We start from the raw sequence: 22,344 nt of genomic DNA on the forward strand, positions 1-22,344 counted from the left end.
CGTTTGTTTATCCTAGGAGCAACCGAAATATCGCGCGCAGGAGGATCGATTATGTCTGTGAAACTTCGTCGATCGTTAATTTCCGCGTTTCCGATTCTGAAAATAACCGCCGACGATTCGGGCCCATGTAAACACGTCAACGGGTTAACGAACGAATCGCCCGACGAGGAAGTGATCGATGAATACCGAGGTGAGTTGCATGAAAAACCGGTATAAAGCTTAGATATCGAGTGCTACCGGATAATTATGCCGAACTTAATGAGCTGTTAGTAACCTTGCACGAGAAGAAACTATCGTGTCACTTTCAACGGATTCTGTTTGGGTATTTAACAACCATCCAGCGATTCGATTGCTTTTCTTCATGTAACGAAAATCGAACGAATATACTTGTTACATTTTCTTTATTTTAATTAATTGTATTTGTAAAGTTTGTTTATTTTGTAAATATTCGGAAAATGAAGATCTGAAGCCATAAGTTGAAGTAAATTTTATAAAAGAAAACTAAAATAGGGAGTATCATTAAGTAATTAATAAATAAATATTGCTAAATTCAGATTTTTGCTTTCCTCTTTGGAATAAGTATTAATTCATTGGTCAGATGTAATATATAAACATTCATATACTTATATTAACACTTCTCGTGTAGATAAAAATTTACATAACCTTCTAAACTAGATTAAATATTATAAAATCGGAAATCACGAATCCTTCAAGACTTATTTAACAACCATTCCAACGAAGATTCATGGAAATACATCGAGAGTGGAGAGAATGTTCGCACACGGACGTCAATGATTGCTAATTAAATGCACCATTGATCCGACAAACGAGCAGTAATTGTGACACTTTCGCAGCATGTCGAGCGTGATTCGATGTGATTGGGAGTATTTTAATCTGACGACAGTAGATATTGACAACCGGTTTAAATCACAGCCTAGAGTTTATTGGCAGCTCGCTGAGCAGAGTTGACGATAAAAAAAGAGGTTCGTGAATGCTCGGATATCGTGAGCAGATGATGTCGCTATCGAAAATAGACGCGAAAACCGATGTTTGGATAGTACCATGTGCAACGGGTGTTGTTAAAAACGTAACACTCTTGTTGGCGCCATGTTGCGTCACATTTATTTTGACTCTTCGTTATGTAATGGAACTTCATTAAAATTTATATATTTCATTGCATAAAATATATAATATAGAATATTATAAAATATACATTGCGTAATTACCTATATTATTAAAGAAATATTATTTTAATAGTAGGATTAAAATTTAGGAATACTAATTATATAGTTTTAGAATTATTTGTATATAGTGATCTAATTAATATCACATATTATACCAGTTTATTATATTTATATTTATATTTATATTTTTAAATATTTCTTATATTATTTTCGTTACTTCAATTTTTAGAATTATTGTCAATTAGTTTTCTTGTTTCATATGAATTTTATGTTATATTTCTTTTTAGTATAACATTCTCAATATTTATTATTTTTCAATGAAATTAGAAAGGAATGGAATCGAAAATTATTGTGCTTTGGATAATTTCTTTAATATATAAATCCGAATTTTCTTGTATACAAATGTTTATGATATTATATTTAAAGATCTACGTAATTGTATTTAACAGATTTGGTTAAAATAACTTTTCAAACTATTAATATTTCAATATTTGTGTATCAGAGAGAAAACATCACACAGTAATTAAAATTCTCAGTTGTTTTTCCTTTAAAAAAAAAAATCATTTTCACCGTAGATAGTCCCTGATTATTAAAACCTTTCTATTTTTCTTGTGACTACAACCTTGACATTAATAATGAGCTTCAATATTTAGGGGTTTCTATAAAGTAATGATATTAGATGGCCTGTCTTGTATATACCTGTCAACGTTATACGATCTCTTAATCAGTAGACTGATTTCTTTGTCGCAAAAACTTGTCCAACCATTGCGGACCACATCTACTTAAAACACGGAAAAACTAAGATCCTATACGAGGTCGTTGGAGTGATTCACTTTTATTATTTCTGGTATGCTGTTCACCGTAACATACATTTCATAAATTAACAAGAATACCTGGAATAAATTGCCTTCGATCGAATCGTGCATTGAAAATTCAAAGTAAACGTTTAGTTAACTTTAAATCGTCAATTAGACTATAAATACTTGAAGTCAGATCAAAAAGATTTTAATTATTTAAACAGATTTCTTAAAATATTAAGTTGACTCGAAGTATACAATGCACGTTTGCACCTTACATTTTAAGTGAATAGTATTGTAATTAATGCAGATTTATATGCAAATATAAATTTTCGTATAGTGATTTAGAGAAGCTATGATTAAAGAGAAGATCGTTCATTCTATTAAGAATTTTATCAGTCGTCAAGTAAAACAAATAATTAATGAAAATTGATCAAATTTTTAGATAGATTGGGTCTGAGGAAGTCAATACATATATTACAAATCAATAGAAAGTTTCTACATAAATGTATTACGTATAATAACTATAAACCCGTCAGATTCACAATGCAGTAATTAACACTATAACTACCAAGCGTTTAATACGATTAATATGTAGGCCTTATAAAACTATTTTGCCATAGTTCTAGTGTGATATTTATATTTCTCAACATTCTTTCACTTGCATAACAATATAATTATAATCTAACATCCATGATTCAGTCAATCAATCAGAAAAACATATGGCCATTTATAGGAAAGACGCAAATGAAAAGTTCAAAGGCAAATAATAAAATTTGATCGTTCACTGAGAAAACGAACAGTTCAACAAGGGAAATCATTCATGGAAAAAAAAGGTGTTCAACCGGCGCGAGTATGTAGACGAGCCGTGACTAGACGCGAAATTTTATTACGCGCAAACGACATTGGTACTACTTCGATGGTGACATCACATCCCTTTTTGTGCCCGCGCGTTTATTTGCAGCAAATCGTCGCCGCGTCATTCTAAATCCTTCGTTTACTTACGTGCGATCGCCGTTCCGCGAGGAGAATTCTATCCACGTCGCCCACACCCTCGGTCTTTTGATCATTCGAATTTCAAACGGCGCGTCAACGTCGCCTTGATCTTACGGATCGAATTTCAGAGCGAAAGGGTGCAGTTTCGTGGAAACAACGTTGACAAGTTTCCGAATTAATGAACACCGTTTATGTGGATCAATGAATCAGCGGTATTGATTTTCTCTTATTCAGGAGGCAGTTTTCATTAAATTCATTTAAAAATAGTATTAGTGTACGACAATAATTCTGTATAACATACAATTGTGAATAAAATATAGTTTAAGAGTTTTAAAAGTATTAGGCTTGTTTTATTGATATTGTCATTTATTATTGGGCCTTTTTTGTTTTTTCTTGAGGATGTAAACTTTCTACGTATGTGATACTATTTATGTAAATATCACAGTTGCTACGAAGACTAGGGTTGTACCAATCCAATGGTGGAATTTCAAAGGGTTTTGAAAGTATATTGTAGAGAAAATTAATGATAATAATTTTTGTAGTGTATATTATTCCTATAAGATATTAATATTTATAAATATTTTCGAAATGTTTTATCTTTATGTATTTGTATTATTAATATTAACAAATGATAATTTCTTATCAATATCAATATATAAATGACAGTCCTTTATTGAAAATGAAAATTTCTTGAAATAATTCGAATTCGACAATAACGAATGAAGTAAAGATATTCTTAAAGTTTTATATTGTCATATATCACATATGTATCATACATACAATTCGTCGTCTAGTAATAAATTTTCAATCGTTGCTACACTTTATGCGTCATGAATGAAAAGTAACAGATAACCTACGTTACGATAACAGGAATATTTAAAGCTTTTGTCCGCATCGATTTCATATGAATTACGGTATCATTTAGAAGCATAAACTGTCTCTCGGTTTACAATTCCGGTAAACGGAATATATTAAACAAGAGTATGCTGTCTTCAAACAGTTGTTTTACTTTTGCGCGCCTCTAATTAAGAGCTTACGTCTCTACAGCTTTCAATTCCGCTCTCATGGCTCTCTAATGTGCAATAATAGCGGTAATAATAAGTAGTAACGACAATAATAATCATGAATCACTGAAACATAATATTCTCTACTTCTTGTAATTACGATCTCACATATTTAGCCTATGTACACCCACTGTCAAAAATTTGAAAGTCAAAAAGTTTTAACTAATATTTATTTACAACGACTCGCATACAACTAACCATAATTAACTCATATTTCAAGCGTATTACACTATTCCTGTTTAATCATAATATTCTGTAACATCTATCAGTGAGTGTACCTGCGATACAAAATTCTAAAATTATTCAAATTTAATTAAAATTATAAAACATTACCAAAATACCTTATAGTAATATTTATTATAAAAAATAATGTAATTTTATAATTAAAAAATTTTTAACACTTATATAATTATCGTATAATTTATAAAAAAAAGAGACACTCAAAATAAAGTAGAAGTTACGAATGCAAGTGTATTTAGACGTAGAAGTAAATATAAAAAGTCACTTAGAAAAGATTTTATTAAACGTGTATAATACTTCAGTGGCTGTTCTACGACCATTTACTTAATCGTTATCAAGAAATCAAATAATCAATTGAAAAAGAGGAAAGAAGCCATGCTCGATAAACCCTATGTTAAACGGTCGTAAAGAGTTTAAAACCATAATTTCATAAGTTTAAACGATTCCTTACGGCGAACGTTTCCGAACGTTCGAACGTTGTCGTCGAATGGACGCGTCGCACGAAAATCACGATAATTAACGGCCAATATGATGACGAACACGGCCGGAGTAGGAATTCCGATAAATTAAACGCTATGAAATCCGAGGGAGCACGCAAAGAATTTACGATGCTGCTTCACTCGCTTATTAACCGTCCCGACAAGAACCCTTATTACGTTGACGGTGCACGCGTGTAATTGCGCTTAATATTTCCCGCCATGAAATTAGATGCAAGCATTTCTGAAAGAAGAAAAAAAATATGCGAAGGAAATATGCACCGAAAGGCAATCGTTAATGCCGCGGACGTGACTATTGTTTCGTTCTTTCCCCTTTCATCCGGAAACAAAAATGGCGCGCGAGTAACGCATGCGAAGTTTCTGCGTGGCTTTATGTCTGTTGCAAAATGCCACGATTTTTTCGAATCGTAATAACAGAACGGAGAGTTTGCATGCAGGGAAGTGTTGCGATGGAATACTAGGAAATGTAGATACTCGTGTAATAGGGTCACATTTTGCAACGAAAAATTATGGTTGTAACTATGTTATAATTACAGTGAAATTGTCATTGTAATTATATAATTATTATAGTTAAATTATGTACGTAACTATTTTATAATTATAGTTAAACTATTGTTATAACTATATTATAATTATAGATAAATCATAGTTACAACTAACTCATAATTATGAACAAAATAATAACCGTAGCTAAATTATACCTATAACTAAAATATAGCACAAATACTATTACAAACTTCTAAAATAACCTCGAAAGGAAATATTCAAAATTAATTTGAACTAAATATTCAGAAAGAAACAATAATTATCACGTCTGATCACCCAAAAGCTGAAACAGAAATTCACGAAATCACTGAATTGCTTTGAAAATTATTTTCTCGAATACACTGTTACTTAAAAGCTATTCCCTGCTAAAAGAAATCGTTGAAAATATTCCACCAACAAGACACAGTACTTTTCCGTCATCCACGACCGAGATAAATCATGGCGGCCGACGGGAATCGTGCGGAGACCGTTCGAAAAATTCGGCGAAATGAAAGCGACGTCGGATTTCCGGAGCACCCGGGGACGCTTCTAAATCTAAATACGAGCTCGCGAGTAAAATCAGGAAGAGAAAGACGGGAGAAGGCCTAACCCCTTCTGGAACGAGAAAGGGAGAAGCGTAGAAACTAGAGAGATCGGTCCTGGGTTCGTCGACCCGGCAGTTGGACCACAGAAAGACGAGATATGCTTCCATTTTCATCTTTGGCAGCCTGCCAAAGTTTCGTCTGGACCGTCTCTCCTCTCTTACTAGTGCCATCCGTCAGCGGCAATATTTCTTTCTTTCTTCTTTTTCATCTGCGCGAGCTACGTGATTGTCGATCGTTTGCGGATAATCCGCAAAAAATCTGAAAAACTACTGCCAATGAACGATCATCGGATATTCTGTCGTTGCGAGAGAATATTCTACGTTTTCGATTGTATTGTTTACGAAATAGCTTCCAACTGAAGATGTCTACCGATTCTTTGGATATTTTAGCTACTGTTCAAGCGTGTGAAGAAACGCATACAGTACTTTACAACTTGATCGATTTGATCACAGGGATTTTAGTAAAATTTATGGATATTTACTATTTTTAGTAAATGAACTCATTTTCAGTGAAAAGAGTCCCTCAGAAGCCAATGCGGTTAAGTCCAGAAAAGAAAAATTGAGAAAATTAATGTTTTGGCTTCTGTAATTATTATATTCAGAAGTTACAAAAAGAAAGACTTTCTGACCTAGAACAAACAAAGAAGCGAGTAAATCCTTTAATAACTAAAACCAATATTATTTATTCTATTAAAATTTACAAAAATCAGAAAATAAAAAAAAAAGATGGACTTAACCGCTTAGCTTCCGAACGATTCAGATTAAACTCTGTGCTTCGGTTGAGATTCTGAGGCGCGTCGTTCGAGGGTGGTTGGTCCGATCAAAAGATACATCAACGCTGAAGTAATTAACTCAGCTCGACAAATAATCGTAATTGCAAGCTACGTCTCATGTGTCACGCGAAACGCATCCCCAGCTTCATCATCCGCCGCAAGCTCGGATATCCTCGGCAATTGCTACATACACGCAGGAAAGAAAAAGAAATCGGGAGCACCGCGAAGAAGATAAATCACCTCGGTCGTGCGAAATAAGGCGAGTAATCCTTATCTGCCGACGCGGAGATCGCAAATGATCCGAGTTTCCAAGATAGCCAAGCGATTTCTCGATCTAAGATCGTGATATGATTCCGTAACGGAATACCTGTAAAAGTGACCTTCGTCGTCCACTATTACGTCAGTGGATCATTTTAAATCTTTCCAGGAATGAATTTTTTATTTTATCGAGGACTTCGGGAAATTCGAAAGTTGCTGCGTGTTGAAACAAATTAATCCATCCCTCTTTTTTGAAAATAAAGAACCGGTTTTCTTCTTTATAGAGATAAATGGAGAATGGAATTATGTTAAACATATTATAATTTTATTAATTCTTTCAAGTTTTACTTGAAACTTGCTTCGTAATCTTTGTAAAACATCAAATTATAAAGATATGTAAAAAAATTAATTTTTTCACATTTTCAATTTTACTACTTTAAATTTTCCAGAGGCAATGTGTCGATATAAGAAAATTACATTCCACGTTTGAACTTTATTTTATAATATCAATAATAATATTTTAAATATTTTAAAATTCGATTAATTAGTTACCCTTTTTGTTACTTTGAATAAAGTCTTCCTGAGGCAAAGTGTCAATATAAGAAAACTGCATTTCACGTTTAAACTTTATCGTTTAATATCAATAATAATATGTAAATATCTTAAAATTATATTAATTAATTACTTTCTCGATTACCTGGCAATGTTCAGTATACAAAAAAAAAGTAGGAGTTTGCATAAAGATACAGGAAGCCGTGCACTCAAGCCGGGCACGAACTCTTCAAACAAACCACCGCAATTTCTCTTAAAGGCGTTGGCATGCCGGCGGACACGACGAGCCGCCCGATCCAGATACCGCTCGGAGATACTATCGCGAAAACTAGTTTTAATATCGCTGCTCGAATCGCGTGAAAAACCGGCCGAAAAAATTCTGCGGTGAGCCCGCCGGGAAACACTTTACACCGTTGCATAGCTCAGGGGCTTTTCTAGTTACGGCGATTCATTTCATTGATTCATATTGCGAGCGATAATTAGGAAAATAAGTGGTTTTCAATTTTCGATTATTTATCTCTTTATTTTTCGATTATTTCAAATTTCATTTGCTTCTGTTTTAACCCTTTTCTCCTTTTATTTCAAGAAGAAAAATTAAAATGCATTTTATAGTGTAATTTGTCGGAATAGGTAAGAAATGCTAACATTTTTAATAAGATATAATTATAATTTATTAAAATATGCCGCTACTAATTACTTGTGCACTCGCTTCAACTCATCCAGGATTTTATCGGGTAACATCTATAATTGCATTTCGCGCTGAATAATTATTAGACACGTTTAATTAAGCCATTCATTTCCCAAAGTAATTAAACTGTACGAAATAAATCGCAGGGAAATCTGATTAAATTACGTATACGAAGCATCATTTAACCCTTTCAATTTCATTACGAAAGCTACGTATTTTACTCGTTTCTTATAATTATTCATAACATTATGTGTCATATTAAATTATAATTGAATTAAGTAAAGAAGTAGATATTGTCGATGCAATTTCCAGGATGAAAAACCAAAATTACTTCAAATTATAGAAATTTAAGTGTTTCCGCATTAAAATTTGAAAATATTCGAAAAATAGAGTTACTTTCTATTGTAAACGATTCTTTTATAATAAAAAAATCCATTTGGATTATAGAAACTTAAATATTTTAACATTAAAATTTGAAGATATTCGGACAATGAAGTCACTTTGTCTTGATAATATCAGACATAATAATACTGATCTACAAAATTTAACTTTTTTTTGGTACAGAAGACTTCATGGATGATCTTGATGGTATTTAACTTTAAAAGTTTGTTGTGTCTCAATTATGAAAAGTTTTCACACTTTTCTTACACAGCATTATTCTATGAACCTTCCTGAATACAATGATGTAAGTTTTAATGACATTACGAACATTTAAATATGTTTAAACAATGCTGAAAGGCAAAATCTGTCTTTAAACAAAAATCGATTTGTAGACATACACTGTCAGTCAAAAGTTTGGGACCAATAATTAAAAAAAGAACTTCCATCTTTTGTAAATAACTTTTATTGGAGAACTTTTTTGTGTATGATAAAGAAACATGGACTTATGTGTATTAATCAAATATAAAGGTATATCATTTGTGTTATTTTACTTTGTATATTTATAAGGTATATAATGTTTGATATTTTATTTTATATGTTTATAAGATATATAATTTCTAATTTGTGACGTTACATATCAAGTGATACCAAACTTTTCACCAGCAGTGTATATAAAATGATTAGGACAGAATGCACGTGACGTCTTCGCGCGTCGCGACAAAAGACACCGGCGAGTTGCGGATGGCGTCAGAACGGCACCTGAAAAAATCGTTAACCTTGAACTCCGTAATTTTTCGGTGTCGGCGCGACAGGCCCGAAAAATATGGGAACGTTCCTGCGCGGGCCGATGACAATGAAAACGGATTCCGGGCCAGAACAGAGTGAAAGTGAGTTTCTGCGAAAGATTGCACGCGTGTATCGGCGCGGGCAACGAGCTCGCGCGGCTTGCTGCCGACCGCCATATTCGGCATACCGAAATTGGGACGAGCCTGCGGGCACCATCGTGTCGACGAATTCGATTGAAAATGCCGCATTTTTGAAAATATACATCACGTGGCACGATCACTACTGATATTAACTTAGCACTGAAAAATATATTTAACTTAATTTGTAATGATACAAATTAAGTAGGTTTAGAAGTGAAAAATATATTTTATTTAATTTGTAATTAAATACTGTATTATAATTATTTCTATTAATAATTTAATATAGTACTGGGATGTTATCGAGGATATTATGTAATAAAATTTTAGATAAGAAAAAGCGAATATGGGAATAATTTGATGATGTAAGAAACTTGCGTTTGTTCTAATGAATAGAAAACTACAATACACCTTATTCTCATTTCTCACTACAATACACCTTGTTCTGGTAATTTTTAATTTTATTTTAATTGAAAAACGATTTAACAGAGAAATTTTCATTAATTAAAAATAACAAATTAAAAATTAATGGTGAAAACCAGTTGTTTCGACTGGTCGAAGCTCAGTAACCCGGAAATCGTACGAGTACCCGTTGACACACATAGGTCACGCGAAGTCGTGCTGCTCCCTTTTTCTCTTTTTTTTGCGAAATCGAGAAAGGCTGTCCGCGATTCTGGGATACTCTGGTCGCGTTCGTGGCGATCTTTTATGGTCAACGTGTCGCAATCTCGGGCACGTTTGATCTGAGCGATAAAGAAAGTTTGCGCGATTCGCAAGTGGAAGACTCGAGTTGAATTCTTGAGGATGAAATATTTAAAATTAATCAGTGAATTGATGAAATGTATCAAACAAAACCTTGACTTTCTTAACCCATTTGCATCTTGTTTAAATACCCCCACAGGTGTCAGTAAAATCTTATTTAAATAGTTTAGTAGTGGGACGTCGTTAGCAGATTCATAAAATTTTTAAAGAATCATGTAAGAGCAACCAGTAAACATGTTTATCTCATTATATGATTTATATATGACTATATGTGATTTGTATATGATTGATATATGATTGTATGATTTATATATGGTTATATGATTTATATATGATCCTATGATTTATATGGTAAAAAACTTGATACCAGTACAGTTCGTCATATGATGCAACTGGGTTAAAAAGATTTTCAGAAAAGTTATTTAGAATCTTTGGTCATTACTACAAGAAACGAAATCAATTACTTTATATTTTAAAACTCAACAAATTACTATCAATTCATATTAATCGTAGAAAGTGTAATCTGTAAATACTTTCAATGCTCAGTTCATCTCACCATCGAACGCAAAAAAAAATGTCTAAAACCCCACATCAAACAGAACTAAAATATATAAATAATAATTTGAATTTAACCTACGAAATATTTTATAAAATAACCATTTAAAGAATAATGATATTTCCAACAAATCCCTATCACTCAAACATGTATCTTCGCTATCCAAAAATATTCGAAAATACTCTAACGAATTTTATTCACTATCAACTTCCTGGCCCATTTCAATTTGTACATCAAAAGAAACTGTCCGAAGAAATATTCGTGTGCCGGCCCCAAACAAAATTTTTCTGAGATTCGCTCAGCACGCGATGTGTTAAAATGGATCCCTATGGTGTACCCATCCGCATAGGGTCCCATCTTTCGGCCGTCCACCTTATGTTTTCATTTTTTCTCTTTCCCTTCGGGCCCCTTCGTAGGCAGGAGTCAGTGTCGTAAGGTCGTAGGTACCTACCGATGTAGGCAGAGGCGAGGAGGAAGGATCACGCCTGCCGTCTCGTATAATACCGGTTTGTTAGATTACACGGGACCGTACGGGAGATCCATGCCACGAGAGATCTGCTCGGATCGAACCGGGTGGACCAGGCTTCTCTCTCTCCTTATATCTAACCCAGGCAATTGTTCTGACTCGCGGATCCATCTGAACGATGCTAATTGAATATTAATCCTTTGAACACCAATGGATTAAGAATCATGTTGTTTGTGAAAAATTCTAGACGATTTTAACACTAGGTTCACGGACATTTATTATGTGGTTTATTCTACTGCTTCTAAAAAAATTCATGTCCGACAATTCGGATTTCAGAACTTAAAGGTTTAAAACTAAATAATTAATGCATATACTGGTATCGTTGCGTCAATCGAAGTCAACGTAAACATATACTAAATAGTATTTTTAAAATTCAATACGCGTCAAATCGACGCGCTCCGTAAACCTAGTGTTAAGTGAGACGATTATAGAAGAAAATGTATATTTCGATTAATTCTGAGTTAACCCCTTGTCTTACAATAACATGCGAGACTAGTGAAGATTTTAGATAGAATTTAACGAATATAAATATTAACCTCTTCTTGTGAATTCAAATGAAATATTATTCTTCTGTTATCGATTATTATACTTTAGAGCAAACTTCGATGTAAGATGAGCATAGAACTTTTTTCTTTTATTCAATAAATTATTAATAACAAAGTTGTTGTACTAGTCACAATTGAGAAATCGATCGTAAGCCAAGGGGTTAAACTTAATTCCATTTTTGTGTGATGTTTATTAAATGTCGGGTGTCTTTTATTAGTAAGAAAGTAGAAAATAAGTTTAAACGATTTTACAAAAGAATATTAAATAAACAGGAAACTATTCATGGGAATATGATATACTAATTTTGGTAGATTTTATGAGTATGTGAAGGATATATCGATTTTTAATACTTAAAGGATTAATCGTGTGGGGAAACGAATATTTTCCTTTTTAGATTGGAGAGAAATTCTCCTTAGGCCATGAACCGCCTACACTTAACTGGCGTGAATTAATAGGGAAGAATATATTTAAAAAAGAATGTGGAAGGAGAAATATACAATACCATGCATTATTTATTGTTTTTCAATTAGAAACGAATGTTCGTTTCCTAAATACTGATATCTAAAATTTGTTGGTTTCTATATTTTATTGTTTTACTACTACGACTAATGTAATACACCGGTACTATTATTACCAAATAATAAAACCGTAAAAGTTTGGACATTAAGTTTTATATAATTTACGATGTAGAGAATTTGTTACATAATTGTGCATTTGTAAAACTCATATAACATTCCCTAAGATACGAAAGAAAGATTCTAAAGTAAAAATTTAACTTTCCACGAAAATTTTAGTGTTTTGTTATTATTTCCTTTAATTGTATATTCAACAATATTGTTTTCTCTATAAAATTTATACACATAAAGTGATATATGTATATCAAGAGAAGGTTGCTTACGTGTGCTAACCAATATACGCAACCGATGAAACGAGAGGTGTAATTGAGACTTGTTTGCAGAAAGGCATAGGAAATGACTGTATTTATATAATCACTGCAGACCAGTATATTATACAGGTCTAGATATATAATCGTAAGTAATAAATCGAATTTAAAGTGGAGGTACAAGTGGCCATGGTTCGTTATGAATAAATTATCCATTTTTTAACCACTTGCTAGCGAATCAAATTATTTATTAACTTCGTACTCACATACTTTGCTTATTGCTTTATTTGCCTCATTATTTAAAATAAAATAGCCAGTTTCCTATTACCATTAATTCAAACAGCGTGTATATTTATAAAAAATCCATTGTTCTTGTAATATACAGTTACATATTATAAAATTTCTATATGTATTATATTATTCCCTTTCTAATCTCCAGTCTATGGGATAATATTCGTATTTTTAATTTCCAATGCAGTTTGATAAACCTAGTACCATTAAAATAAAACTTTATAACGGTTTACCATATCAGTCCATTTCTCTCATCCCTCACAAACATTCCAATGAAATTCCAAACTCCAAATAAATCGCAAACCATACTTCCTCAAAAATAAAACCACAAATCAAAATAAAATTATAGTAGGAACTCCTATAAAACAATTTAAAAAGTCGTCGAAAAATAACTATGAAAGTTTAAATATGGAAGACCAGTTTATCCAGTTAGCGACCTCTTTGAAAAGCGTATACCTAAAATGTGTCACGAAAAGTAAGCAATTACAAGTATACTCGTCGTAACACAAAATCTTGCCATTTTTTTGCAACGAGTGTACTCATCACAACACAAAACCTTGCCATTTCTATGCCAGTATCCAAAAGAGAAATTTTGCGCGAAATTCGTAAACGTGAGACCCGGTAACACGAAATATTTTAATCGCATTATAACGGGTTCTATCGTACACCAAATCTCGTTTATCGAGAACGTTCAGTATTCATAAAGGAGCCATTCCTTGTCGCTTCCTCCGGAGAACGATAAAAGTCGCAACGCCCACCAGCGTCCTTAAGAACGCGGTAGACACCGATGACTAATTGGCGCTTTCCGAAGCGAAATTAACCGATAATTTGTAAATTTTCACCGACGTTAATTAACGGCCCGCGCGGACGTACGGTTAATTTGCCAACCCTCCGTACCGCGGCGCGCGGTGTGCCCCCGCCGCTGAAACAATGAGTCATTATTTCGGTCCAAGGATCGCGGGGAAACGATTCGCCGGCGATGCAAATGAATATACGCGCCTACCGAGACGCGCGGCTTGTAACCGATAATGCTGTGATGTAACTGTAACCGGTAATACCGTGATGTAATGCATCAAAACCAGTTATATCGGCTGTTATCGTACGTTTCCCGTGATAAGATCGCTTGCCGCGCCGGCGAGTAATCGCTCGTCTTTGTCCTTCGCTAAATCACCGGCAGGAGAAAGAGATTCTCGCTTTCACCGATAACATCTACTTACACACTTACTTACGCGAATCGTTCCCGCGAAACAAATTACTAAATTGCAAGATGGCGGCACTGGAGACCGATTGCGCGGCGACAAGCGACACGGGACGGATCACCGCTCGTAGAGACACGCGTCTCCGCTTCGCGTAATTGAGACGTTCTTATCGCGATCAAGACGAGGGGTACACTTGATAGAACGTAATGGATAGTACGGAGATTTAGTTACTTCAAGGACAAATTGTTTTTTCTTCAGATTGGACTGAGATGATAACCTCTGTTTCAGTTTGTAAGAGAATTTAAACTTGGCACACCAATTTTGTCAATCGGTGCCTTCTTAACTAGTTAACTGCGTTTAACGAGTATACGCGTCGTCTTAAAGCTTGGAATGATACTGATTCTTTCAATGATCAATTATTCATTTTTTCAGATAAACATGTAATTCTTCTTTACTTTGCTTTGGTTTTTCATTCGTTCTGTGTTTGACGAATGCAAACTTCATTTTTTCATTTTATTACACGCGAGAGACTTTTGAAATTAAATTTCACGGTTAACAGATTAAGGGAAAACGTTCCCGAGTCTCAGGGTGCAATAAACAGACCGAGAGCCACGCTAACAAGGGTAGTCCTTCGACTAAACAGTGGCATTCTCCCGGCACTCATTTTGTAGCCTTCGAGGTGACAACCTCGAAATAAAAAGGTTCTATCCAACAGTCTTTCAACATTACTTAAGCCCACAAACGCATATCCTACAAATTGCTGTTTGCTTTGGTTGGACTCTGGGCAATTTTGATGTTTATGAATTATCGTAAGTGAGTTAGGAAATAAAGAACATTTTGGAAAATGTGGATTAATGTTGTTTGTGCGAATGTATCCATGTTTTCAAAAAACTATTCAAGAAATAGTTATTATGCATAATTCGGAAAAACTTTTTTACAAAATGTTACTCTGGCAATAGACAGTGAAACTGTTTAACAGTAACAGCAGTAGAAATATTTACGAGTAAGAAAAATCGGACTTTTCATATGCACCAACCTAATAATTTTCTAAAAGGAAGAAATTATAAAATCAGAAATAAAAGAGTAGGTGAATTTTTGCGTTCAAGTAATTTTATAGTAGGATTATAATATAACAAGACTATATTTAAAAATTTGTAACTTACTAATATCACTTTCGTCATCATTGATTAAATCTAATATTGTATAACTCGTCATACGTTTAAATAGCATATATACTACACACGAAACATTTACTAATCCTCGTATTCTTCACCTTCCATTTTAGTCTTTTTGCCTCCTAATTATACGATCTGGACCACTGTGCGTCGGTCCGCAGCGAACACATTAAAGCCACCTACACACGTTGAAATACGTTGCGATACGTCGACTTTCAAGTTTTATGTTACATATCACAACATACATATACAATTTAGCGTCGACGAATTAGTATCAAAAGCTACTAAAATCGCCAAACAAACCAATAATCTATGGAGGCAAATTGCTGCAGATTTCACGATACCTAGAGCTAGATGGATGCCTCGCAACTAGAATTCTGCGAGATCTGAAAACTACCAAAATCCCTATAGTCATAACAAATCAGAAATACATTACTACAGTAATTTCCTAAATAATAATTGCAACAGTAACTGGGGGTCGCGAAAAGTTATTATCCCATCAATTACGTTTTTCATCATTTTTCCCATTTAAAATTGTATTACTATTATTTTATAAAATAAAGTGGAAGGCACCAAGATTAGATTTTTCTTAAATGAGAGTATAGTAACAAAGTTTGGAAATCATCGATCTGAAAGATCAAAAGTTCGAAACCATCGTCGCATTCGTCAAAACGCGCCCGAAAACAACAGTAGAGATGTCAAAATTTTTCGGAGTCCCAAACAATTTCGAAAATCCCAAAATTTCTAGAACCCCGTCCCAATCCCGAAAACATTTCTAATCCCATGCCAATCTAATGTTTTCGACATCTCATATGTGTTCGCAACATGTCCACCATTGTGCAGGGGGCTTAATGGTCGAGGAATCGTCCGGGGTCGCGCGGGTCCAATTATTTTCGTGGGTCGGTAACGAACGGAGACCGCGTTCGTCCGTTCATGGAGATGGAAGGAACCGAGTAGCGGTTAAATATATCGTTCGCGGAGAGTTTCGGGGACCTCGTTTTGCTCGATGGTTACCTAAAACGCTCACGGTTTCGAGAGGTACACGAAAATAGCTATGGACTCGGACCGACCGGCTCCCGAAATACCCAACACCATAGATTATGGTCGCGTGTAACGCGCGTGCACGCTGAATTTCGACCGGCTCGCCCCTACCTGATGAATGTTGGGAACGATTAAATGTCGCCGCGCGCTTCCTAAGTCGTATATCATTTACCGTTGGATGCTCTTTTGACGACCGCCGAGCTGTATGACGCTGATATATGCCAGCCTAACGCCGGTCAATTGTCGGCGCCTCGGCCGAACATTTTATCCGACGCGGTTCACCCGAATCGCACGCAGTTCGCATCTATTGCTAGGAGATCGCTTGATGACTAGCTTAAGGAATTCGATTCATCGATCGGTTTTCATTTTTTCTCAATCAATTCTCTGTTGGTCTTGTTTCCTAATTCTTGATATTTTCGACCACTAACTTGCTATTCGTTAATACGGTTACACGCAACTAATTAAAATTATAAAACTGTAAACTAGAACCACGTATCTTCACAGCAAGTCATCTTTCAACTGTATCTGACGGAAAGTGGTCGATCGAACAAATCAACTGGCTGTCGTAATAATTATTCACTTAACGGCTCCGGGAACACTCTCGTCGACGTGGAGGAAAGTACGGTGATAATTGGCCTAGTGAGTAAATGAAATATTTATTCGCTGAATGAGGTTAGCTCTTCGAGGTGAAGAATGTTTGTGAGATTGAAAGACGATTTGGGGAATGTTCAGCGGTTACTAGAAGTTGAGAGAATTTTTGTATTTAGGGACTTTTTGTTGTGTTGAGTAGGTTTTAATATTTTATTGTGTTATATTGTTTGATAGTAGTTATATGCATATTATTAGGTAATATGCGGAAAATACTTATAATTTTACCAAACGCAAAAATTATGGATTTATTGTTCATAATAAAATTTGTAACTGTAAGAATTGTTTAAATAAAATTATAGTTTTAATATCTTGCAGTCAATCTTTCGAAGAAAATGAGTATTTTATTTGTCGTGGAATATGAAACTATTTTAAATGATTATTTTATGAATTATTTATGTATATCTTTAATATGCACACGAGATTTATAGTTAATAAAAGTTGCATCAACATATGAAATAGTTTGGTAACTCTGAGCAATACTCATTCATTGGATAAGATATTAACGCTGTTGCACGTGTGAACTGTGTTTCGCTTCGTAGACACCGGTGACTTCAATGCCAGCGTAGGAGAGATTTTATGAGTCTGACCAGCTATTCAAATATACACAGAATCGGGCAGACGTAAAAATTCAATGTAAATGTCGTAGTACATAATTTCATATCTGAATTGTGAAATCGAGAAACTAGGTACAATATTACTTTTACCGTTAACTATTTTCTTAACTGTTAGTGTCGTTCATTATTATCGAGCACGATGTGGTTTAACTGGTTTCGTTCGCATGGAAGTTAAGATGTAATATATTTTGACGGTTACGATCATCTAATAATGTTTCAAAATAAAATGAGGTTTAAAATGATTTTCAATTTTTAAAACATGATGGTTTAAAATGATCAGAAGAAAGATCAACATATAGGATAATATCCAAAGTGATTATATTTTTCTTGCATTTCTTTCATGATGAATAATATAACATGCATATTTTTAATACACAATTAAAAATCATTTCTTTAATACCTTATTTAAACTGTTTCAAACTTTATTTAACATTGCTATTGAAATAAAATAAATACGTATTCCACGAATACGCATTTATTACTTCAGCAGTAATGTAAATCGTATAAACTGTCATCATAATATTTATCTTTATTTAGTTAGTTATGAAAATATCCACTGACAAAATTTAATTTTTCGAACAAAATAATTTACTTAGACGCTGAATACTACAAAAAACAACAGTGTTTTATGTATCACTTATTCTTTTCCCATCAAAAATAAAAAGGAAGAATTATTAATTATTTGGTATCACAATTCTTACGTTACACTTATTCGACATTAATAATCTTGTAAGTTATAATTATTTTCTTGTAATTTTGAAATTCCGGTCATCGGTGACGGTCGTGGCAGTTAACGTGTTAATAATATTTTACCACCTGTATAATAGAATTGATTATTTTAGACAAATTTCGAACTATGTTCAAGTTTTACGGATGATCCATTAAGAGTGGCCGACTTCCAGACACCGAGAGATTAATACATTAGTCATCTAATTGTAAGATAAGATACGATGGCCCTTACTTGAAGTAGAGCGATCACCAGACGCGTTTCACCGCTCTGCACAGCGATGGTGCTTATGGTGGTTGTCGGTGTGGTGGTTTGTTGCGGCGCGTCCTCGTTGCTCTCCATCACCGCTCGTGATTCCTTCTCACGAGGTCCATCACTGTTCTCTGTCGTTTCCATCGCGTCGTGGCCGTCCACCATTCTCGTAATTCTCTTCTTCGTCGCGGGAAAATAGAATCGTTCGAACTATTCGTGTTAATCGATTTAGCGATTGCCTCGATGTCAACTTTATCCTCCTCTTAGTTTCGCCTGTGCGAAACCTTCGTTATTCTAATTACTCGTTCACAAGAATTATGAATAATTCTATAATTTCAAATGTGTTAATCTTTATTTTTGTATTTTTGTGTAACATATTTATTGATTATACGAAGTAGAACATTTTCTTTTGGAATATTAAATTTTGTTGTCTATACTATACGCATAATCAAGATATTAATATTACACTGGATAAACTTTATCGAGGCTAATATTTACTAACTATAAACGAACATCACAAACAGTTTCTGTGAGACAAAGTCAGAATGCTCAATTCATTATAATTTCCTTCACAAAAATTTATCTTATTTATTCATAATTATTACAAATTGTCAGATGTAGTTCATAATTTTTTACTGATCATAAATTCGTAATCTTCACTTCTCATAAAATTAATCCTCTATAGGCTGCATTTTTTTCGTGACATATACATTGAACTTTCATACCTTAGCGTATCAAAGTTTAAGTTAATTAATTACTTAATATTATTCGCCACTTTGCCATTTAAAATGAAATAAATCAACAAGACGCCAATATATTGGTATGTGACATCAAAATCATACGAACCTATAGAGGGTTAACACTACGTCTACCGAGCATTTAATATGATCGATATGCAATCCATTTAAAAATTGCAACAATAGATTATTTTCAGTTTATTGGGATATTCCTCACAGTATTGAAGTGAAACTGTTTATTTTCGAAATCTAGTATGATGAGATATCTCGTAACAGGGTTACTAATTCTCAATTTTCATACAATTCATAATCTCCAGTTTCTTCAATATCCATAATCTCCAATTCCCTCAAAATCCATAATCTCCAATTCGCTTCCAATCCCTAATCCCTCATTCGTAGAAGCAAATTCAACCCAAATCGTTTCACATTTCCCTCGCCATAGGGTCAACAAGAAGCTTGAACCGACAGAATTTCCCGAAACACGGAACTCGTTAGGTCCGTCGTGCACGTGAAGCACGGAATTCGACTGGCCTCGCTCCAAAAACAGAGCTTCTTAGGTTCTTAGCTACCGATAGATGAAAGTTTAATAGTTCCTGTCTATCCGCGGAGAATTAGCTTCGACGTTGATCAACGTTCCGCGTGCCGTCGCCTCGTCGTGGGTACGCAGCGCGCATATCACGCGGAAACGTTCGCCGGGATCGGAATTGATGTCGCTCGCTTCCCTCTGGGAAGCAAAAGTGACGTTCTCCAGTTACCGCCGCGCCAACGCCACTGATTAACGTTATTTTTGGCGGCACGCCAAATGTACGGCGCGGACCCTGCGAATTCCGTGGACACGCGGCGACAATTCCTCGCCGCGCAGCGAAAAATTCCGCCCGCCCGCCTCGCCTCGCCTCGCCAATCTTTTTCTTCTTCACTCGATCATTCTTTCCGTCCAGACCAAAGTAACGTGCAATCGCGGAATAAATTATGGTAGATGTTCGAGGAGATAAAAATAGACGTTTAAATCAGGATTCCGTGCGCTACGCTGTTCGAGCGCAAGCTGGTGTCGACGAGACCTCGCAACAGGTAAATGTAAGTTTGATTGCTGAGACGGGAGAAGAGATGGGAATAGATGAGTAATTTATTAATGCGAGACGAATGGTTCGTTAAGTTCCTTTAAAATTTTTAAAGGAAGGAGTGTAAAATTTGCGAATGATGGGGAAGATATTTGTAATGGTTTCTCTAAATTACGAGTTAGAGAAGAGAAGTGAAATTTGTGAATACTAAAGAAGAAACTTGTAATGTGATTTCCTATTGAGATTTTCAAACGTCAAAATGTAGAAAATAATAGATGATAAGTGAATCGAAAACAAGTTAATGCCAGATGAGTGGTCTATTAATAATAGAGAATTTTCTAATGGGGTTTTTGGGTAAGATTTGTGAAGGAAAGAGGAAAATTAGGATGGTTTCTTAAACTTATGATGTAAGTTTTTATTAAGAGTTTCAGAGGGAAAAATCTAGAAGATGATAGACAAGACAATTGAAAAGATTTTAATGAGAAACTAGTTTAGTTAAGTTATATAAAATTTGTGGAATGAATGATATTTAATCTAAAAGTTAAATAAAAATGTAGAAATAATGAAAAGAGGCAAATTTGGGGGATCTGAAGGAGGTTAAAAATATACTGAAAGTTGTTTGTTGGATTTTTCATAAGATATAATAGACATTAAAGTAATACTTTTTCTGTGGTTGTCATGAAAAAATACATTGATGAATGCAGTAGTTAAGTTTTAGAATTTCGATTGGAAAATCTAGTTGGACGACTGTGGCAATTTTATCAATTACACTAAAGTACGTACGGATATTATTATTTTATACTGTCTTAATTACTATTTGGAATGGAATTATTCAGTCTCGCGATACTTGTAATTACATGTATTCATACACCTGTGGACATGTAACTGTCAGAAAAAGTAAGCCAGTCATTTGCTAACGGAAAAAGTATACACAGATCGTAAAAAAACTTGTTACTGGAAAGAAATCGTTGACGTAGACACGGAAGAAGTTAGACATTTCGAATACATGAACAGAATATTTTTATCTCTTAGTGTCACCCTCTATAATTTATGCAATAATAAAGATATAAATGTATTCTTGATTTTATGTAGACATATTACGTTTGAATTTATAAATCACTTTAAAATAAGCGCTTTAAATATAGTTCAATAGTATTTTTCAAGGCAAGAGTTCATAAATATCCACGTCTATTTCGGAATTTCGTCCGCTTTTTTCAAAATTTTTATTTACTTTTCTCATAGAACTTCTTCCTTATCACTGCAGTTATGTAATGAAATTATAAACCAGTAAAAATGTACAACAATTTCTAAACTGAAAATATTTATACCACGATTTAGAGTAAATAAAACAACTTACGAAGACAAACAATTGGAGAATGATAAAGAAAAACGAAGAATAACATATGAACATACAATACCACATAAATATTCAATAAGCTACATAGTAACCTCTACATGAAATAAAATTTTTCTGAAGAAATTCAAAACCAAACAGGAATCGCGAACATAACGAAAAAATCATCTACTCATTTAAACGCGCTAACGCTACAACTACCACACCCGTCAGAATGTGAATGAGGTGTTTCAATTTTCCTATTTCGCACTGATTGATATCTAACTGTGTTCAATATCCGAAATGATTAAAAAAAATGTTATAGTTTCGTTACAATTTTGTAAGAATTACATTAGCCACTCATTAGCTAAATCGGTTAACTCCGCAGAACAAAAAGTAGAGAAAAGTGATGCAATAGCCATACATCGATTTTCAAAATCTTCCTGTAAATAGAAAATTAAATAATCACTATGGAACATATTTTTGCATTTTTGTATGTATAAAATAGTAT

At 34.0% G+C, this 22,344-nt stretch overlaps 1 protein-coding gene across 18 annotated transcripts in view; it reads right to left on the reverse strand.

Moving 5' to 3' along the window:
* The window catches only part of sls (sallimus), a 237,073-nt gene that overhangs the window by 192,458 nt on the left and 22,271 nt on the right, over nucleotides 1-22,344 (reverse strand). For 15 of the 18 annotated variants that reach the window (XM_076369150.1, XM_076369148.1, XM_076369147.1 and 12 more), the window contains one exon: nucleotides 18,688-18,885. The exons of 1 other annotated variant lie outside the window; for it this stretch is intronic. In XM_076369150.1, coding sequence (XP_076225265.1) covers nucleotides 18,688-18,885 — 198 coding nt within the window. Of the gene's footprint in view, nucleotides 1-18,687; nucleotides 18,979-22,344 lie in introns of all 18 variants that reach the window. 2 more of the 18 variants (XM_076369151.1, XM_076369153.1) reach the window with 2 other exon arrangements.

Source organism: Nomia melanderi, chromosome 7, assembly GCF_051020985.1.
Source record: "Nomia melanderi isolate GNS246 chromosome 7, iyNomMela1, whole genome shotgun sequence".
In the NCBI taxonomy this organism is placed as follows: domain Eukaryota; kingdom Metazoa; phylum Arthropoda; class Insecta; order Hymenoptera; family Halictidae; genus Nomia; species Nomia melanderi.